Source organism: Corvus kubaryi, unplaced genomic scaffold (assembly GCF_017639235.1).
Source record: "Corvus kubaryi isolate FWS band 111438036 unplaced genomic scaffold, C.kubaryi_AGA036_p1.0 76, whole genome shotgun sequence".
Lineage (NCBI taxonomy): Eukaryota > Metazoa > Chordata > Aves > Passeriformes > Corvidae > Corvus > Corvus kubaryi.
In genome coordinates, this window is record NW_024582063.1 from 12,823,479 (window position 1) to 12,841,262 (window position 17,784).

At 36.7% G+C, this 17,784-nt stretch overlaps 1 protein-coding gene across 2 annotated transcripts in view; it reads left to right on the forward strand.

Moving 5' to 3' along the window:
- Window positions 1–17,784, forward strand: part of PPM1B (protein phosphatase, Mg2+/Mn2+ dependent 1B) — a 46,095-nt gene that overhangs the window by 26,153 nt on the left and 2,158 nt on the right. Inside the window, exons 4-7 of one of the 2 annotated variants that reach the window (XM_042051695.1) lie at window positions 974–1,091; window positions 6,903–7,014; window positions 10,205–10,262; window positions 16,258–17,244. In XM_042051695.1, coding sequence (XP_041907629.1) covers window positions 974–1,091; window positions 6,903–7,014; window positions 10,205–10,262; window positions 16,258–16,518 — 549 coding nt within the window. In that variant the 3' untranslated portion in view covers window positions 16,519–17,244. Of the gene's footprint in view, window positions 1–973; window positions 1,092–6,902; window positions 7,015–10,204; window positions 10,263–16,257; window positions 17,245–17,784 lie in introns of those variants that run through there. The other variant, XM_042051696.1, reaches the window with a different exon arrangement.

Sequence of the window (17,784 nt, forward strand, 5' to 3'; positions counted from 1 at the left end):
AGTGATGTCATCATATGCTTGGTACAAAAGGGAACGTAGGCTAACTCCTAAGTAGTATTTCTGAAGGAATTCATTCTAATGTCAAATTCTTAATTGCTTTAGGAGAAGAATTTGTTGTGATAGATGATTAGAACTATCCAGTAGCTTGGGTTTACACAGCAACAATATGCAGTGACTAATGGCACTTAATATTCTACACAAAAAGTAAAGTTGATTTCATTTTCAAACCAGTAGTTTAAATTATGGTTCTGCTGTATCCCCTTGTAAGAGACTCAGAATTGTGTTTTTGAATTTGGCTGTGAACTATAATTTTGAAAATGAAACATGAGCAAGAAAATGGTTATCAGAGTATGCTAGTAAAGAACTGCCATTAAAATTGGTATCTAAAAAAGCCATTGGGCGGTATTTCTGGGCACATGATAGTCTGTAAGGTTAGCTTGGCCATACGAAGCATTTATGTTTTATACTTGCTTCAAGGTGCTTTGTGACACAGGTGCATTCTGATAAACAGACTTGTAACGTGTGTAATGGCTTACATGAATGCCCTGCAACTAAAACAAATTAGTTGCTTGAGCTAAGTTATTCTAATAGTATTGGAGAGTGTTCTGCATGTCATTTTGCAGCAGGAGTTGTTTTACAATTTGGCTTAAGGTAACATTACACAGCTATCTAATTTCTGACCTGTTTTATTGATACTGTTTTTAAATGGTTGACATGTAGATTAGTCCATCAATTATTTAAACTTCAATACTAAGAGTCTATACAGTCAAAATTAGTGGAATTACTCCAGTGAGCAGTGTAGTTGGGGCACTTAGGGGTTCTTACTGATCTAAATACAGGGGTTTTTCAGGGTTTCTTTTTGTCCCAGGTTTATCTGTAGTACTGTATTTGGAAAAAGTACAGATGTTATTAGAGTAGAAAAATGAAGAATAAGACTAAAGATACTAACTTCTCTTCTTTTTTTGTCACATAGGGGAGTCGTGATAACATGAGTATTGTATTAGTTTGTTTTTCAAATGCTCCTAAGGTCTCAGATGAGGCAGTGAAAAAAGATGCTGAGTTGGATAAGTACTTGGAATCACGGGTTGAAGGTAAGAAATCCATGTAGTTCACTAGACAGTGAACAAATCACAGCTGGATTGTGATAGTGAACGCAGTAGTGTCATAATTACCTTGAGCATGAAAACAAAAGCCATGAAAGAGATTATGCCACATTATGTTGGGTTAAATTCAGGCCTGGTTATAACTCTGAACTGTTGTATGTCAGGAAGAATGTTTTAGGCCATGTGCTTAGTTTATCCTGGTATTCTGCAAACATTTTCTTCATGTGAGCTTTAAATTTTTACTGCTGTCTTCATAGGTTAAAATGCAACTACTGACCTTGCAGAGCGTTATATCAGATCAGTAAATTGTGATCTTGCTAATGTCCTGCTTATGAAATACTAGAAGTGATATCTGTACTATCTCTTCTCTTTTTCTGTGCAAGTTTTTGACAAAAAGTAAAAGCTGTATTGGGTTTTTGTGTCCATGTCCCAGTAAGTAGTTGATGTAGCCACCTGAATTTTAATCTGTATGCATGATGGTTTTTCGGGTACGAGTTATCTCTGAGCACGCAGCTGTTGTGTGTGGTGTCTTTTCCTTGTGTTTAAATGGATCTAAATTGAAATGGGTTGTATATTTGTAATTTCTGGTGAGGTTAGAGAGTGCTAGTGGTCACTTCAAATACTAACTCTAGGCCTGTTTCTTGGAATTTGGCTTACATCCCAGGCTTCCTAGATGACACTAGTTAAGATAAATACCTGTTATCTTCTGTGTCAGAGTAGCGTACATGAGCTGTTAATAGGCTCTGGGAGAGAGCCAGGAGCAGTTGCCTTCACTGGCAGCCGTCAGGTGTGCACAGTGGTTACAGGTTAGTATTCCCAGCTTCTTGGTGGCTTCTCTCTGTTAGCAAATAGGTGAAAAATACGTGGAACTGCAGCAGATTTTATTGCTTTTATAAGTGAATGTTAGGATTAATAGAAAAGCTGTCAACTTGTGATCAGAGTGACTGGATTAACTAATCTGTTAAATGATTAATTTTAGCTCTGTTATCACAGGTAACTAAATAATAAACATACCAAAAAAAAGTTAAGAGTTTGGAGTCTAAACTGATGTGGAGTCATTCCAAATGCAACTTAAAATGATTGTTTAGCTTAAGTACTTCAGAGAAATTAATTGCTCCAAAGCTTGAACTTCTGTTTCTTCAGCTCTTGATTTTTTTTTTTTTTCCCTGCCTGAGTTCCCTGTCTTCTGCTAATCAGGCAGAGTTCAAGGCCTGTAAATGGCAAGTATTTAGCAAGAAATGACAGTTAGCATATTTGAGGTAATTCTGACAAGACATGGAGAAAGAAAATTAAACAGACCGCAGAAGAACTTGAAATATTTATCTGATTTTTAACAAATCTTTGCATTCATAAATTCTGTGAAATTTTAATTTTGACACAGTCTCCTTAATTAATAGAAAAAAGAAGTTGTGGAACTGCAATATACCTTACACATGTGCCTTGACTATTATTAGTTCAGAAATGGTAAAAGCCGTAGCAAAATGTTTCAAACCACTAAGCAGCATGAGGAAAATTGTTTAGAAATATGTTGGAATTTTTAAAAACAGTATCTGATTTAAAGGTTTAAGTAGGAAGCAGGAATACTTTTCATTTAAAGACAAAAAAACCCCATGGAGGCAAGAGTATCATCTAAAATGTTGGAGTTGGGAAAAGTTTTGGAAGGTGGGAGTTTCTTTTTGGTTAGAAGACAGCTGCCTTAATCAGTTTTGCATTCATCTTTTGACTTAGTGTAGAAAACAGTGCCTAAAAGAGTTGTGCCTGAAAGGTTTAGACTGTCTTTATTTCTAAAAACGTAAAGCCTGATAGATATGCTGTGACACTGATAGTATGGATTTGTTTAAAATACCTTTCTGGAGGATGACTGTTCCTTTCCAAAAGCAAATAATGGTGTTTGAACACAATTAAGTTAACAAGAACAACATTTTTAAAAAATTGTTAATGGGTTAACAGCTCACAAGTTATATGCAGTTGGCTGATAGCCAGTAACAATTGTATTTATACCTGTCGTAAAAACATTCTGAAAAAAATAAGCTTGTCTGTGAACTACCAAGCTGCAAAGATGTATGTCAAGAATGTAAACTGAGTTCTCTTGGATACTCTCCTCTTTCATTAAGTGACTAATATAAATCAGGGCAACATTAGAACTTAGTATGAAATCCTTTGAGACTTCCTGAAGCAATTTTAGTGTGATCACTGGTGTTTGTTCTTAGTGAATATACGCTGTTCTGTTTCTCTTCTCTTCTGGATCTTAAATTTCAAGCTGACTGTACTAACCCATCAAGCCTTTTAGACAACAGGGTTTTTTTCCACTGCTATACTTGGGCATTTTAAGCTCTGGCTCAGGGAGAAATGCAGTGTTTAAGGCATGATTTTGTTTGATTTAAAAAAAGTAAAATAAAAAAAATGAAAAAAAAATGAAAAGCAGTTTTTACATTTGCACGTGTAACGTTTTTACTCTATCGTTGTACATTCCTAAGTGGAATGCTGAGATTTTGTGTATTTGTATAATGTGTTGAGTTAGTAGTTCCATAAGATCTTTCCAGAGTTCTTAAAAGAGAATTGCTGTCTTAATAGAGAGATTTTATTTTATTTTTTTTTAACAGATTTATTAAAAAGCAAACTCAGCAAGTCATAGTTTACAGGGATTTCTAGTGGAAGAACTATATACCAATGCTCTTTAGCTAGTTTGGGTTTTGAGGTTGACAGAATGTGGGTAACTGCATTCCAAAGCTGCCACTTGTAGAGTATACTGAAATACTTAATGAAGTTAAGCTTGTGCTTGAGTCATTTCTGACTCTGAGCACAGCCCTGCTTCTGGTTTGAGTCATTTAATTGGTCCATCTCCGAAGTACAGTCATAGAGCCATCAGAATGGTTTGGGTTGGAGGGGACCTTAAAGATCATCTAGTTCCAACACTACTGCCATGGGCACCTTCTACAGGTGTTTTGGACAGCAGTGAGGTTATGCTAGGTCACTCTTTTCTTACTGCTCCTTGCAAATACTACTTTTTGCTCTCTGCCTTTCAGAGACCCAAAGTTTGGTCCCACAAAGAGAAAACTAGGCACAGAAGTCAATTCAGTTCTCTGATGTTTCAGTTTATTTGAAAGGGTGTATCAGAATTGCAGTTAATAACAGACAAACCACAGAACCCCATAAAACCCAAAAAACACCCTACAAATCATAAATAGGGGCACATGATCTGTGTAGGCTTAAACAGTCTTACTGGTTAATCCAGTGAGTTGGATGATACATTTTACATATGTGGAATATATACTGTATATAAAACTGATTTGTCATAATGGATAGCTGGGCATCAAAGGAGGCGCTGGAACATGGAGAACTTGTAATGCCATCTGGGTGAGGACTTGCATTATATAAAACTGAAGTAAAATGTTACCTGAATTTTCAAAATGCCTATCGGTGAGTTAAGTGTTAGGCTGTTAGTGAAAAGTGTTTTAGGAGTAAAGTGCTAGACCTTGTAGTGGACTTCCATGAATATACATATATAATAATATCAGGAATTATTCTTTAAGTGTCTGAGTTATGTTAGCAATGCAAAGTTAACTGTAGTGGTTATTCTTAACATCATAGAGATGAAGGTGAGAACTTTGTAAGTGCCCATAAATCTTGTTCCTGAAAATATTTGGTTTCTTTCTCTGGTGGCCTTTGTCAAGCACATCCACAGCGTGTATCTGCCAACTGATGTGTAATGGAAACAGGTCATGCTTGCTCACTTGCTTTATTCTCGATTTTCTATTAGGAAGCTTTGTTTTTTTTTAAAGAGAGGGAACAGGTTCTAGATGAAATTATTCACTCTAATACCAGGAAAAGAAAAAGATAATGATTAGTTCAGCCAGAATTCTTGTTTTGCCACCTTCTAGAAATGAAGAGAAGATGCTTGTGGTTCAGTTCAGCACTCCCTGGGAAGTTATTATACAGTGTAACATAAATATTTCTAGTACCAAGAAACATAGAGCAATCTTTAGCTGTAATTGCTTTCATTCCTTTTTAAGAAGATATAAAACCCTTATGCTTGCAATTAATATTTGGAAATTGCTTGCTTTTGTAGTCTTTCTTCTTATTAATTCTTGCTATTTGTCTACTTTTCCTATGTATAGAACCAGATGCGCTCTTGGTATAAAAAGTGTATATTCATAAGATACATTTCCTGTCAAATATATCAGCAAAATTATATTGTAGCAGTACGATTACTTCTAACTAAGTAGAACTGTACAAAAGGATGCAATGTATAAGAGGAGTTGTAGCTAATTTATGTATGTGTGGAAGAAGTGATCAAAATCCTAAGATTAAGGCATACTTACTCAGCTGTCATTTCCTTTGCTAGCCATGATCCATCCTTGATGGATGGATGGATGATCATACACATCAAGTTTCATGGAACAGTCTTTAATCACTTCTAGTAGTAGAGCACCTATCTTAATCTTTGCAAAGATTGTATATTGCTGGCTTAAAATTGAGACTTAGAAGCATAACAGTGCTTTATTTGTTACAAGGTACTATAATTATTCTACAAGTGATTGCTTCGTGGGGGCATTACTACTGATCTGCCTCATGCAAAGTGAGCGAGTACCTTGCCAAGCACTTTGTTGATCTTGGTAGTCCTAAGAGAAGCCTGAATATCACTTGCTTCCTACGTAAGTGATAGACAGCAAGAAAGGTTTAAATACCAGGAAACTTGGGATGAGGGGTTTAAAGTACCGGTGGTATGCTTTTCTACTAACTTAAGAAACTCGTAAATGCAGGCTCCAAGTCACTTATCCAGAATATAATCAATTGTAGGAAAATTAAAGTATTTGTTTATCTATCTTTGGATAGTAGCAAAGGTACAGAATGACTGAAGTTTTTTAGGATGGTACTTGAGAGGATTTATTCTTAATTCTTCTAGTTTGTGGCTCAAAGGTGTTTTTATCTGGAACAGTATCTACAGAAATGGCACTCTGCTCCTTAATTTAGTTGATTTTCAGAAAAAAACTCCTCTCAAGCCTTTTTGTGCCGTGGTAGTGGTTGATGAGTAGAGACTGATGAGTGGAAGCTGGTAGCATTACACCTGTGTGAGTGTATACACAGATACTACGTGTGCATCTTAACAGCAACTCTGGTGAAAGAGAGCATGTGAAGATTTACTTGAGTTTAGGCAGTTCTTTTCCAAGGTAGAAGAACTTAGTCGTGCTGGGCTTGACTTGTGTTATATGTCAGCTTTGAAAATGGAATACCGTATTTTTAATTATTATTAAAATAAGTATATTTAATTATTTCTCATCAGTCCCGTATTCTCTTTTGGCCACTTGAGTGCTAATATTATCTATCCATTATATATCCTCCTGCTTGCATGATGGTCAGAGTGTTTATGCACTGGAGATTCAGGCCTTTGAGGATACAAGGTGTTACTCACAAGGAAGTGTGACAGAATCCCGGGGAAGCACTGGCTTTATGGCATGTAATGTGTTGCACTGCAACAGGAAGCTGACTGAAACAGACTCCCAGCTGCTGTCTTTTTCAGAGAGAACAGGCTGCTATCTCTGGGGTATTTCATTCAGTTCACAGTCTGCTTCTGATTTTCTCTTAAAGAGTAAGGCTTGACTCATACTGGAAAGACAGACCATGAATTTAAGCTCTGTTCCACCATGCAAAGGCTGCTAACCTAAAATGTAAAGAATGTTTTCCTGTTTACATGTAACTTTTTCATAATGCTTCTGTTAAAAAGTGATAGTATCTTATATTTCAGTGTCTTAGCCAATGGGTGGTATTAACTCAGGACTTCTTCTGTTTTTAAATTAGAAATTATGGAAAAATCGGGTGAAGAAGGAATGCCTGATCTTGCTCATGTTATTCGTATTTTAACTGCAGAGAATATCCCTAATTTACCACCAGGAGGTGGTTTAGCTGGCAAGTGAGTACAGTACTGGAATTTCTTGAACTGTTAAATTCACTGAAACTCTTTCATTTTAATGTTTTAAAGTTTTCTTACTGTAATAGCTATAATCAAATCAAGTTTTTGTATTTGAAGCTAGTTTACCTTTTGCAGTATATAAACATTTGTGTCGCTGTCCCCATTCCAGAATGGTAAAGAGGAAATACATTAATTATATTCTGGTACATAACATACTAATTTATTATTTCCATATGGCCATTTCAGAAAATTAAAATATATGTATTCTTGACTTTTTACTGCTTTACACTTATAAAGAGCTGTCAAACAACATGAATATCAAAATGCCAGGAGATCACTTTTCCTCATGTCATGTTTTCCCAACCACTTAATGTCTGTTATAAGTTTGGGACAGTAGTTACTTGCTCAGAAAACATTGTCATAAGAAAATTGTTTTTATTTGTTTAGTCTGAAACTGAATGGTAGATAAACAAGAATATTGTTTATTATTATTATTAACGGGAATAAACCTTCAGAAATTACATTGGTTTTCTGGTGAACCCAATGGTGATGTTCTAGCAACCTAACTTAAGGATTTTAATGAAAAGAATTTAGAATTGCATAAACAATTGTTAATCTGGAATTCCCCAGACAGCAGTACTCATTATTGTTCCCTGGCATAAAGCATGTTGTTTCTGAATATTTGTATTTTACAAAATATGAAGTCCTGTCCTCCGAGCAGTGGTGTGTGTCTGTACATCTATTTTCATTGCATGTACTTGTTAATGAGCACTGTTTGCCATGATTATATCTTTCTAGCCTTGGAAGTATCTGTACATTCTGGGCCTTCTTTTCCACTTGTGCGCATTCCAGGCATTCAGAGAAGTTTTGGTGTGCCTGTTCTTCTTGGTGACTCCCAACTGCTGTGTTTTGTTGTTTTGCTCATTAGTAACTGCATCATGTACTGCTGCACTATTCTGGACCCTTGACATATAAATTCTATTTAAATTTGTTGTGATTCAGGTTACATTTTTCATGGACTTGGTTCAGAATTTGCATTTTGGTGCCTTCCTCTTCATCTTGACTTTTAAAGTCCCTTGACTTCAGGGGTGTGCCTGCAGTTTCTTTCGAGAGAATATTATACGGTATTAAGTAACTTGTTCTTGGTCTCCAAACTTGGGACAAAGGCAGTGACATAAGTAAGTTTGTTTTACTTGCAGGAAATTAATGGAAGTCTTGGAAAAAGTACTACTGCACAACCCAAACCCACATACTGTGTAACTTAAAACTTTTGTCCTAACAAGAGAATATTCTTTTTCTTGAGGTCATTATCCTGGGATGTTACCAGGTCATGAAGAAGTTACACTTTGTCCTTGTGTTTGAACTCCCAAGACCTGCCTCAAAGGGGCTGTGAAAAGATCTTGTCTGTGGCTGACATCCATGGTTTTAGCATCAGTTAAAGTTGCTCCAAATTTTTAGTATGTCTGAGCTGGAGAAATGCAATACAATGTTACTGTGACTAGAGTGTGTTTGTGAACCTTAGGAGCCCCTGAAGTAGCTCCACTTACATTGGCACTGCATACTTCCTTCAAGCTTCTCACTTGTGTAGAAGCCCCTGCTGGCCCATTCTTTGAGACAGGAGATGTACAGGTGTCAACTCTGCTGTGGTCAGTTGATGATGCTGCTTTATCCTTTAAAATCTTACTCTCCAAAGACTCTTTTCTGGCTTGACTCCAATCCCCTTGTGATTTCAATTGCTGCCTCAAAATTGGTTGTTTGTTGCTGCAGTAAACAAAAGTCCTGAGCTACCCTGGTACTTGGGCCTTTAGTAGTTCCACTCAAGATCTTGCTCCTGAGTTTTCCCATCAAAGAAAACCACAGAGAAGTACACTGTTGAAAGAAAGAAAGAAAAGTGAAAAAGGAAGACTGGATAATTCCTAAGGACCTGACTTTCATGTCTATTTAAACCCACTGTAGTGGCTACCTCTTGCTTCTGTGGCTGTCTTGCTTGGACTGTTTAGGCATTTTCTGTTACATTGCAAATGCCTTTGCTTTATGTAGTACAGACATTTAGTCAGAACTGTGCCATTGGTCTATCACTAAGTGTGGAACTAAATGGAGAGAACCCCTTCGTGTATCATCGGCAAAAACATTCAGTTTCTTTTGTCTAGGAAGATATTCCATCAATGCCAGTGGATCCTATACTACTTCAGATACGCAGCCTTTCCAGATTTCTTAAATGTGAACAGAAGGAGCCTCATCAAACTTGTAGCATCCTCAGTATTCTGGGGCAGAAAGTTCTGTTGCATTGAGAACCATGACTGTTTATTGGAGACATTTGCAGCTGTCTTCAGCTGATGCCTTTGTGCTCTTTAGAAGACTCAGCAGTTGGTGTCCCTCATTCTGACATAATTTTTAGAGATCTTGGTCACTTCCAGACTTAAGGAGTCTTAGTCCATGTAGGAGTTCTTTTTTGTTGAAGCTGCCAGTAACTTTGATCATATTTATTATAGCTGTCTGAATGTTTCCCAGTTTTAACTTTGATTTGAAGATGTGAGTACATAACCTTTTTTGAATCAGAAGTCTGTTTATATGATGGGTTTTATTTTTTGTGAAGTTCTTTGTGCCTATTTTACCTGCCTGTGGAAGCGTGGCCTTAAATGGCACTGCCATAAAAAAAGTCTACCTAGTGGCTTCTGTGTTTTAATTTCTACAGTGTGAATAGACAATAGAAAACACATCTAAGGGGTTGTATACTCTGCACACCACACTTCAAAATTTTGTAGGCAAGTTGTAACCTGTGTATATGTAATAAAAATAGGGAAAAATGGAACTGTCTTCAAGTTCCACATCCAGAAATAAGGCAAGAAAACCAGCAAACTTGAAGAATTCTTTATAACAAGCAAAATATAGATTTAAATGTTACTTTTGACAAAATCTGACTATGCAGCTCTAAAAAGAGGTGGACCATGGAGACGGTAAGGTAAGAAAATTGCTTTACTTTGCTCAGTTTTTACAAATCCTAACCAGATTGCTAGACCCCCAAATATCTTACTGAAAGTGACTAAAGACAGGGTGGGTTTCATCTTTTTAAAAGGCAAATTAAAAGAAAAACACCTTAATCACTTTGAAATGCCTACTCTGATCACACTTTTCTCAATGTTTTGAAATCCTTTGTTGTGCTTAATTTTTTTTTAACTTCTCTTTTTAGGCGTAATATTATCGAAGCTGTGTATACTAGGCTGAATCCACACAGAGACAATGAGGGGGTAAGTTCCCATTTTGATTGCTACACCTCTTTGCTAATGTGAATGTCAGAGTTGTGTCACACATTAAGCAAAAGTGTTCATCACTAGGAATAAAGTATTAGAAATACATTGTATATATTGTAACATACTGCTAATTTTTACCTTGCTTTGGATGTATTTGATATAGAAGTTCATCCTCAAAAAGACACAAAACTGACACCCAATTCTGAAAGACTTTTTAAACATCCAAATGACTACCACTTTCTCAGTCAAACCTGTGAAGCAACAGTGCAGGGTTTTTCTAAATTACGGTTTATTATTGTAAAAAATTAATAGTCAGAAAATTTGTTACTTAACTAGCTGTTATTCTGCTGTCCAGAAGTGTAGTACAAGAGGGGGCAAACACACTTCCTGTTGCCTTCTGTAAGGAGGCCTTCGTACACTCGATATAAAAGACAAGACTAATATTGACTATTTTCATAGCATTTGCACTGTCTTTTCATATCCCATCTCTACTGGTCTAAGGAAAAGTGTAAAGTGATTTTAGATTACTTCAGTTATGGTTTCTAAAATAGCTTACATTCCTCTTCCCATTTCCTATGAAATTGAATTTTAAATACTACATTGAAATATGGTTTATTGTACCTCTAAGCCTGATTATTAGGTGGCTCTTAATATTAGTGTAACCAATAACTGGTGCTTCTATCAATTGTGGTTCAATTTGTTTAAAAACTGTGAAAAACTGAAGAACTCATAAAAACCATCAATGCTTGTACACGTCATTTCCTGTACAGTTTATGTGCACTGTTTTGTGGAAGTACCATTCTTATTCTATAAATCCTTTGTAATATTTTTTTCTTCTGACATGCTACAAGGCCCTCAGTCAGGTAGTTATTACAGTGAATGGTGTTGCACTTGAAATACCTTGAAAGTACCAATTGTGCACCTTGAGATAGTAAATATGCAGTCTCACTACAATTATTACTGTGTCTTTTCTATTGTCCTCTTCTCTTAACTGCCTATATTTGATTTATTATCTTCAGTTGGAAAGCTGGTGTGGGTGGAAGGGGCCACTATTCTGTTAAGAATACAAATAGGGAAGAAATCTCTAACTTCTTAATTTTTTAGGATTTGTTCCTTTTTCTAGATGAAAGTGATAGGATATGCTTTTTTCATTTCACGTTCAAGAAATTGTGCAACAGTGCCCCAAACCAAGATACATAAAATTTTCCTCTTTCCAGCTTCTTTAGTCCTTCAGGAAAATCTGCACCTCTATCAGCCTGCTACTACTTTTTGTATTTAGCCAAAAGTTTCCCTACTTTTTGGGGAAAAGTTACTGGTATATGTGGCTTATTTAAGAATTAAATAAAAATTAAAGCAGCATCGGTTTTACAAATTAATTGGTATTTTAAGAAAAAAACCTAAAAGTTTGTCTAATGGCTAATTTTTAGAAATGTTGTATGCCATAGTTGCATTTATGATGCACATATTCTAAGTCTAGATTTACTTCTCAATAGCCCTGCACATTTGCTGAAAGTCCTAATACGCAGTAGAGCATCCTTTTGTCTATTGGCTTCTTTCAGGAAATGTTTATGCATCATCCATTTTAATTTAATAAAATGAGGTAGCTAACCTGAATGTGCATTTTGTTCATAAAATAATATACCATTAACAGCTTTGACCTTTTTTGCCGTTAAAATCCTTGAGTAGTTGGTTTGGCTTTTAATTTGGTTTCTTAAAAAGAGATGTGAACAGTAGACTGCAGTCTGCTTACTAGATTTTTCTTATGTTGATATAGAAGTGCAAATCTCAAAAATGATGTGTTTTTAATAGAGTGGACTAAATTCTAGTTGATCTTGTGACAGGATGTCATTTCCCAGTCAGCACCTTTATTCTTTTCACCCTAAGTGATACTGGCCCAGAGTAGTTTGAGAGGATGTGCTCGCCCTTGGTGAAGGATACAATTCCTGTTTGCATTTTCCCAGCAAGTTATCTTACTGTCCTTGAAGTGGATGAATCCTAGTGGGCCTTGTCTCTGAGGTGATGAAAACATGACTTCCTTGCTGGTCTTACTCAGTTTCAGGTGTGTATGTGGTGATCTTGTAGCCTTCTGAACTGGATACTGAAGTGTCCAGAGAGGTTAAAAGGGAAGGAAGCTGTTCAGTTACCCAACATCAGACTCTTCAGAATGTGTACGCAAAGTGATAATGTTGCTACACATCTCACATTTAAACAGGAAGCAAAGGTAGGAAAGAAACATACAGTATATCCCAATGATGACATTGCCAAGTGAGATTGAAATCTAGCTAATGATGCCCCTGTTTAAACTAGTATGAGGCAAAAGCAGATGTTCATATGAAAAATTGAGCTAGACACATGGATGCTGAGTCTGCAGAGCACAAAGGTGCACTTGACTTGCACTTGAGCGTCCTTCCCTGTGTGCAATTAACAGTGCCTATGTGTCTGCTGAGAGTGGGTGTTGTACAGAATATTTCCATTACTGACTGGAAATCTGCCTGTGGCAGTCATCTTCCATCTTATGGTTGTATATAAAGCTAGAGCAGTTTTTATCTTGGCAAAATAATAACATATTAGTTGCTAAAATATTAATACGAATGAGTAAAAAGCCCCCTCTAAACCACAAAAACAACAACCCAAACAATCAGATTAACTTTTGCAATTGAGAATATGACTTCCTTCTAAAGACTATGCTTTTTAGCATCTAACAATTTTGAAGTAGTTACCCTGAGTTCCTGTGAACTGGATCATAATAGGCTTGCAAGTTACTTCTTAGAAAGTATATAAATTAAAAACTTGGTTGTATCTCTTTCTAGGCTAGCTTTGTTTTACTCAGCACTGTAAACATTTCAGGTAGTGTTGCAGTTAGATTTTTTTTTTTTTGGTTATCCAAACTAGTGATAGTAGATTTTTGTCCTTCACATGTGCATTTTCTGAGAAACATTAACATAGAGCCTAAATATGAGATGTCATGCAGAGCAAGAGTCTGAGAAATGAAAGAATCCTTACTAAAGCAGTATTCAGAGATCACTTGTCTGGCTTGAGGGTATAGCAGTCTTAAGTTTTTTCCACTAGGAATCTCAGCAGATTTACGAGTTTTTATAAATCCAGGGCTGGAGAGAGCCCTGCACTGGGGTCACAACGAAGAACTTTACCAGTGTTTGAGCAGAGACTTCTGCTGTAAATGTGGTGGCTTGTGCCTTTACAAATACGAGTGAGAGTACAGGAATCTGTTATGTATTGGGGCCTGATGTTTTCAGATCTTTAAAGGAAATTTAAAAGAATGTATTCATAGCTAAATAATTGTTAGCACTGTGATGTTACAGTACCACTGAAGAGTTGTTCTACTTACTATGTTAAAGTATTGCTCTTTTTCTGTGACTCTACTTCTCTGACCATTTTAGTTTTTTGATGTGTTCCTAAGCAGACTACTACCCAATTAAACTACTTCACTATATGTATATATACACCCAAACACAAGGAACAATGTTAAAATGACAGTGGCTGTGTTAATAGTTCCAGTGGCATTTGCTTAAAGCTGCCTTTGAGCATCTTATTTGAAAGCAATCATGTTTCTCTTTGTTTTTACTAATAAAACACTGGCATTTGGCTGAACCAAATCATGTGTCGTTAAGGGCTGCTACACATAATTTTAAAAATTTAAATGGACGCAACTCTTTACACCATTCTCAAAACATCGTAAATCCAGTCTTTAATACATAGCAACCCTTTTCATGCATGTAATTTAATAGCACAAAACTTGTGTAAAAACTGTGAATACTCATGTTCAATATGGCTAGCACAAATTTATTCTTGTTTTTATGGTCAGTAGCACTTAAGTCGAATTGAAATGTGAGGGAAGACAAATGCTACCTTGCACAATAACCATAGTTTTCAGGGACCTGTTCTAACCACACATCATTAGAGAGAAATCTCTGTCTATATCATGCATAATATATAAAAGAGGCAGTTTCGGTCCTACTGTCTGTGGGGTTTCTTGTCTGGTAGCACTGAGGGACACAAGGGAAGCACAAAATAGCCTGCTGTAAAATAGGGTGCAACGCAAAGCAGGATGTGAGCTTGAATACCAAACACTAACAGCACTGCTAATTCAACTCCTACCAGCATTTGAATTGCTTAGGAGTCTCAGGGCTGCTATTACATTGCTTATTGCTTTTACTCTTCAGTGTTGCATGGAGCGAAATCATTCACTTCAGTCTGCCAAAGGAATTTTTTAAGATCTCGGTATTTTGAAATGTGGAAACTTCAGGGTGTATGTGTGCTAATGTCAACCTCACAGCATAACTGATGGAGTAGACGAAATACGGAATTTAAACATTCTCCGAATTTTAAAAAACTGGAAGGAAGTCTCCAGCTATGCTGCCATGTTTAATATTAGCTAGGTATATACATAACTCAGTTTTTTTTCTTTGTCAAACCAAGAAACAGGATGCATCTGTAGCCTCTTCTTGATGCCCTGGGTTTTCACTGACATTGTGCTCGTAAGGCATTAAACCAATTCCATTTCAAGCATTAGAACTACCTCCTTTATCTTGCTTTTTCTCACTGGGCTCTTGAAGAGAAGAGAGTATTGAATTCTTGAATATTCTCTTGAATATTTTCATATTAGAATATGAAAATGCTAGTACATGTGAATCAAAACATCTCAAACTAAGACCAGCAAACCACTGTGAAAATGTCTCTTACTTCCTGAACAAATTAAACTTAAGAGGGATGCCAATATATGCAGTAATACTCATTTTTGTGGTAAAATTGTCCCCCATTTTAGCTTGGACTGTGCTAATCAGTCTCGGGGCTTTTATTCCAGCAACATTACATAGAGCATGCAAAATCTTACTGATCCCAAAATATTTTCTCGATACTGCTGTTAAGCTTGTAAAATGAGCAGCGGCAGTACTTGTAATTAGGAAGTTTTTGGACTACATGACAATAAAATGAGGTCATCATGAAAACAAGGCAGTCTGGATTGCGCCTCTAATGTCTTGCAGAATCAGCCAGCTTACAGAGATACAGTTTCATTTGTCTAGATTGATAAATTGCTATATATTAATAATTTAAAATGTACTGTTCCCTTAAAGCAGCAGTACTGCTTTAGCACTTGGAAGTGAAAATACCTAGTATCAGTGTCAAAGCACTGTAGCAGATGTGCATGTCTATCACCAAAAACCACATTTTTTTTCAACTGAAAGCTTGTAACCAAGCAGTTCATTTGCTGAGGAGACTTCCATTCCTTAACTAGCGCTTGATACTCAGATTTTGTGCTGTAGGTTCTTAGGTTTGACATTAAATAACTGTTCTACCTGCTAATTTTTCTAGGCAATACACAGTCTGCCCAAAGGTGTGTCTTATGTCATTCAAATACCAGCATTCCTTGTGCTTATGGGTAGCTGCTTGCTTCTTTTCTGGCAGCATCATGCATACAAAAATCAAGAGTGCTTACTGAAACACTGAGCATTTATTTTGATGTGATGCTTCAACTAAACTGCTATCAGTAGAGTTATCTGTTCTCTGAGTTTTTCACAGAACTGTGCTGCTACTGACTGTGCAGAAATTCACAATTAAATATATTGACCTGTGGCTAAAGAAGCTTAAATGTTCAAAAATTTCCACTGACAAATAATCAAAGTTGAGGGGGGTATAATCTATTTATCAAAGATATTTGAAATAAAGGTGGAATTAATGGGGAGAAGGTACTTTGATGACTTACTCAAAATGAATTGAAATTATTAAAAATGCTGGTTTAATAACTACCATTTCTTAAACTATGTTGTTTAAAAGGATGAACATGAAATATATTGTTCCAAGTTGTATGTTGCTAATAGGGTGTTTTACATTCAAATAGAGCAAAGCTGATGTTTTCTCAGTTTGAAAAAAAAATGTTTTTTCGGTTTGATTTTTTTTTTTTTTTTTTTAATGTGGTTAGAGAATGTTTTAGTTTAACTACTGATTTTTTTGGGGTGTTGAATCTCAACCGAAGGAGCCTGGCGCGGCCGAGGAAGGCGGAACGCAGGGGAGGTTGGCGGAGGCGCTGAGGCAGATGCGGATTAATCATAGGGGGAGCTACCGCCACCTGCTGGAGGAGATGCTGGCCGGGTACCGCCTGGCGCAGCTGCAGGCCCGGGGCCCGCCCGACGACAGCGCGGCCGCCGAGGCGCCGCAGCCCCGCGCCGGCCCCGCAGCGGCAGCGGCAGCGCGCCGGGGCGCGGGCAGCGAGCAGAGCGGCGAGCAGCAGGCCTGACACTCCGCAGCGAGCTAGTGCTGCGCTTCACCCGCCGGGCCTTCCTTGCTTAGATCGCAGCCTGTGCCACTGCTAGCCTAGAAGACTCTTTGGCTTTCCTTCAGTTATTTGTACAGATTGTTTCTACAGAGCTCTTACTTCCTTCGAAGTTCAGCTACTGTGGGATAGTACAGTAATTGCATCTTATGTTGTGTAGCAAGATTTAACTTCCATTCGAGATTCTGATTTTCTTTTTTTAAATCCTGTGTCACCAACAACAGGATCTAACATGATTATGCAAAAAGACATTATAAAACTTTTTCTTTTTAGAGCATTTATTAAATAATAGTTTTGATGGTGTATGTTTACTGTTTACTCAGTGTAAAGTAATTTACATCTTAGTTGTATTTTTTGTGAATTATACAAATTCTTCAGGTTTTTTTTCCCCAGCGTCGTGTACTGCATGCTTGTGTTTTGTTTGCGTATAGTTTCTATTACAGCTAAATTACAAAAGCTGTTACATTTTAGGTTGTCACTTATGAAATGTTCGATTTTTTTCTTTTTTTCAGTTTAGATTGTATCCACTGTTCATTATAAATACTGATTTTCTAGACAATGGTATTATTACTTCCCAGGCTGTAGCATAGCATATATCCAGAAATGAAAATGTACTTCAATATAGTACCTAGTGTCAAGTTATAGTAATTTGTGATCAAATGAAAATAAAGGATATGCTGTGGAATAATATCTGTATGCATATTGACTCTTTTAAGCAAGTAATAAACTTTCTTTGAAGCGTTACCATTTTGACATGACTTGGAACTTTTCATAGCTTCTGATGTGAACTCATGGTGATCATTAGTTTCTACAAAGCTTTGAGTGATTTGGGGTTTGGAGCATTCATCGTAATCCTGTATTTGGGCAACATTTCTCAGGTTCAAGCTAAACATCAGCCATATAAATGAATAAACTATTCTTTTAAAGTTTGCCTTCTGCCACATCTTTTCCATGTCTCTTGGGGTACAACACGTACACATACGTGGGGTTTTTTGGGTAGGTCGGTGATAATACTGGGACTTTGCAGTAGTGGTAGCTCATCTGCTAATAAGGGAAATCTGGAATTCTTGTGTCAGTTGTCAATTCATACCATATAACACTTGCACGAAAATAGAATTGTTCAAAACGGGTACAAATTTCACTGCCTTAATGAAAATGAGCCTGCAGGAATTTCTTGTGGACCCCGAATACCTGAAAAGCTGAGTTCCGTAGTATTTTGTAGAGCTTTTA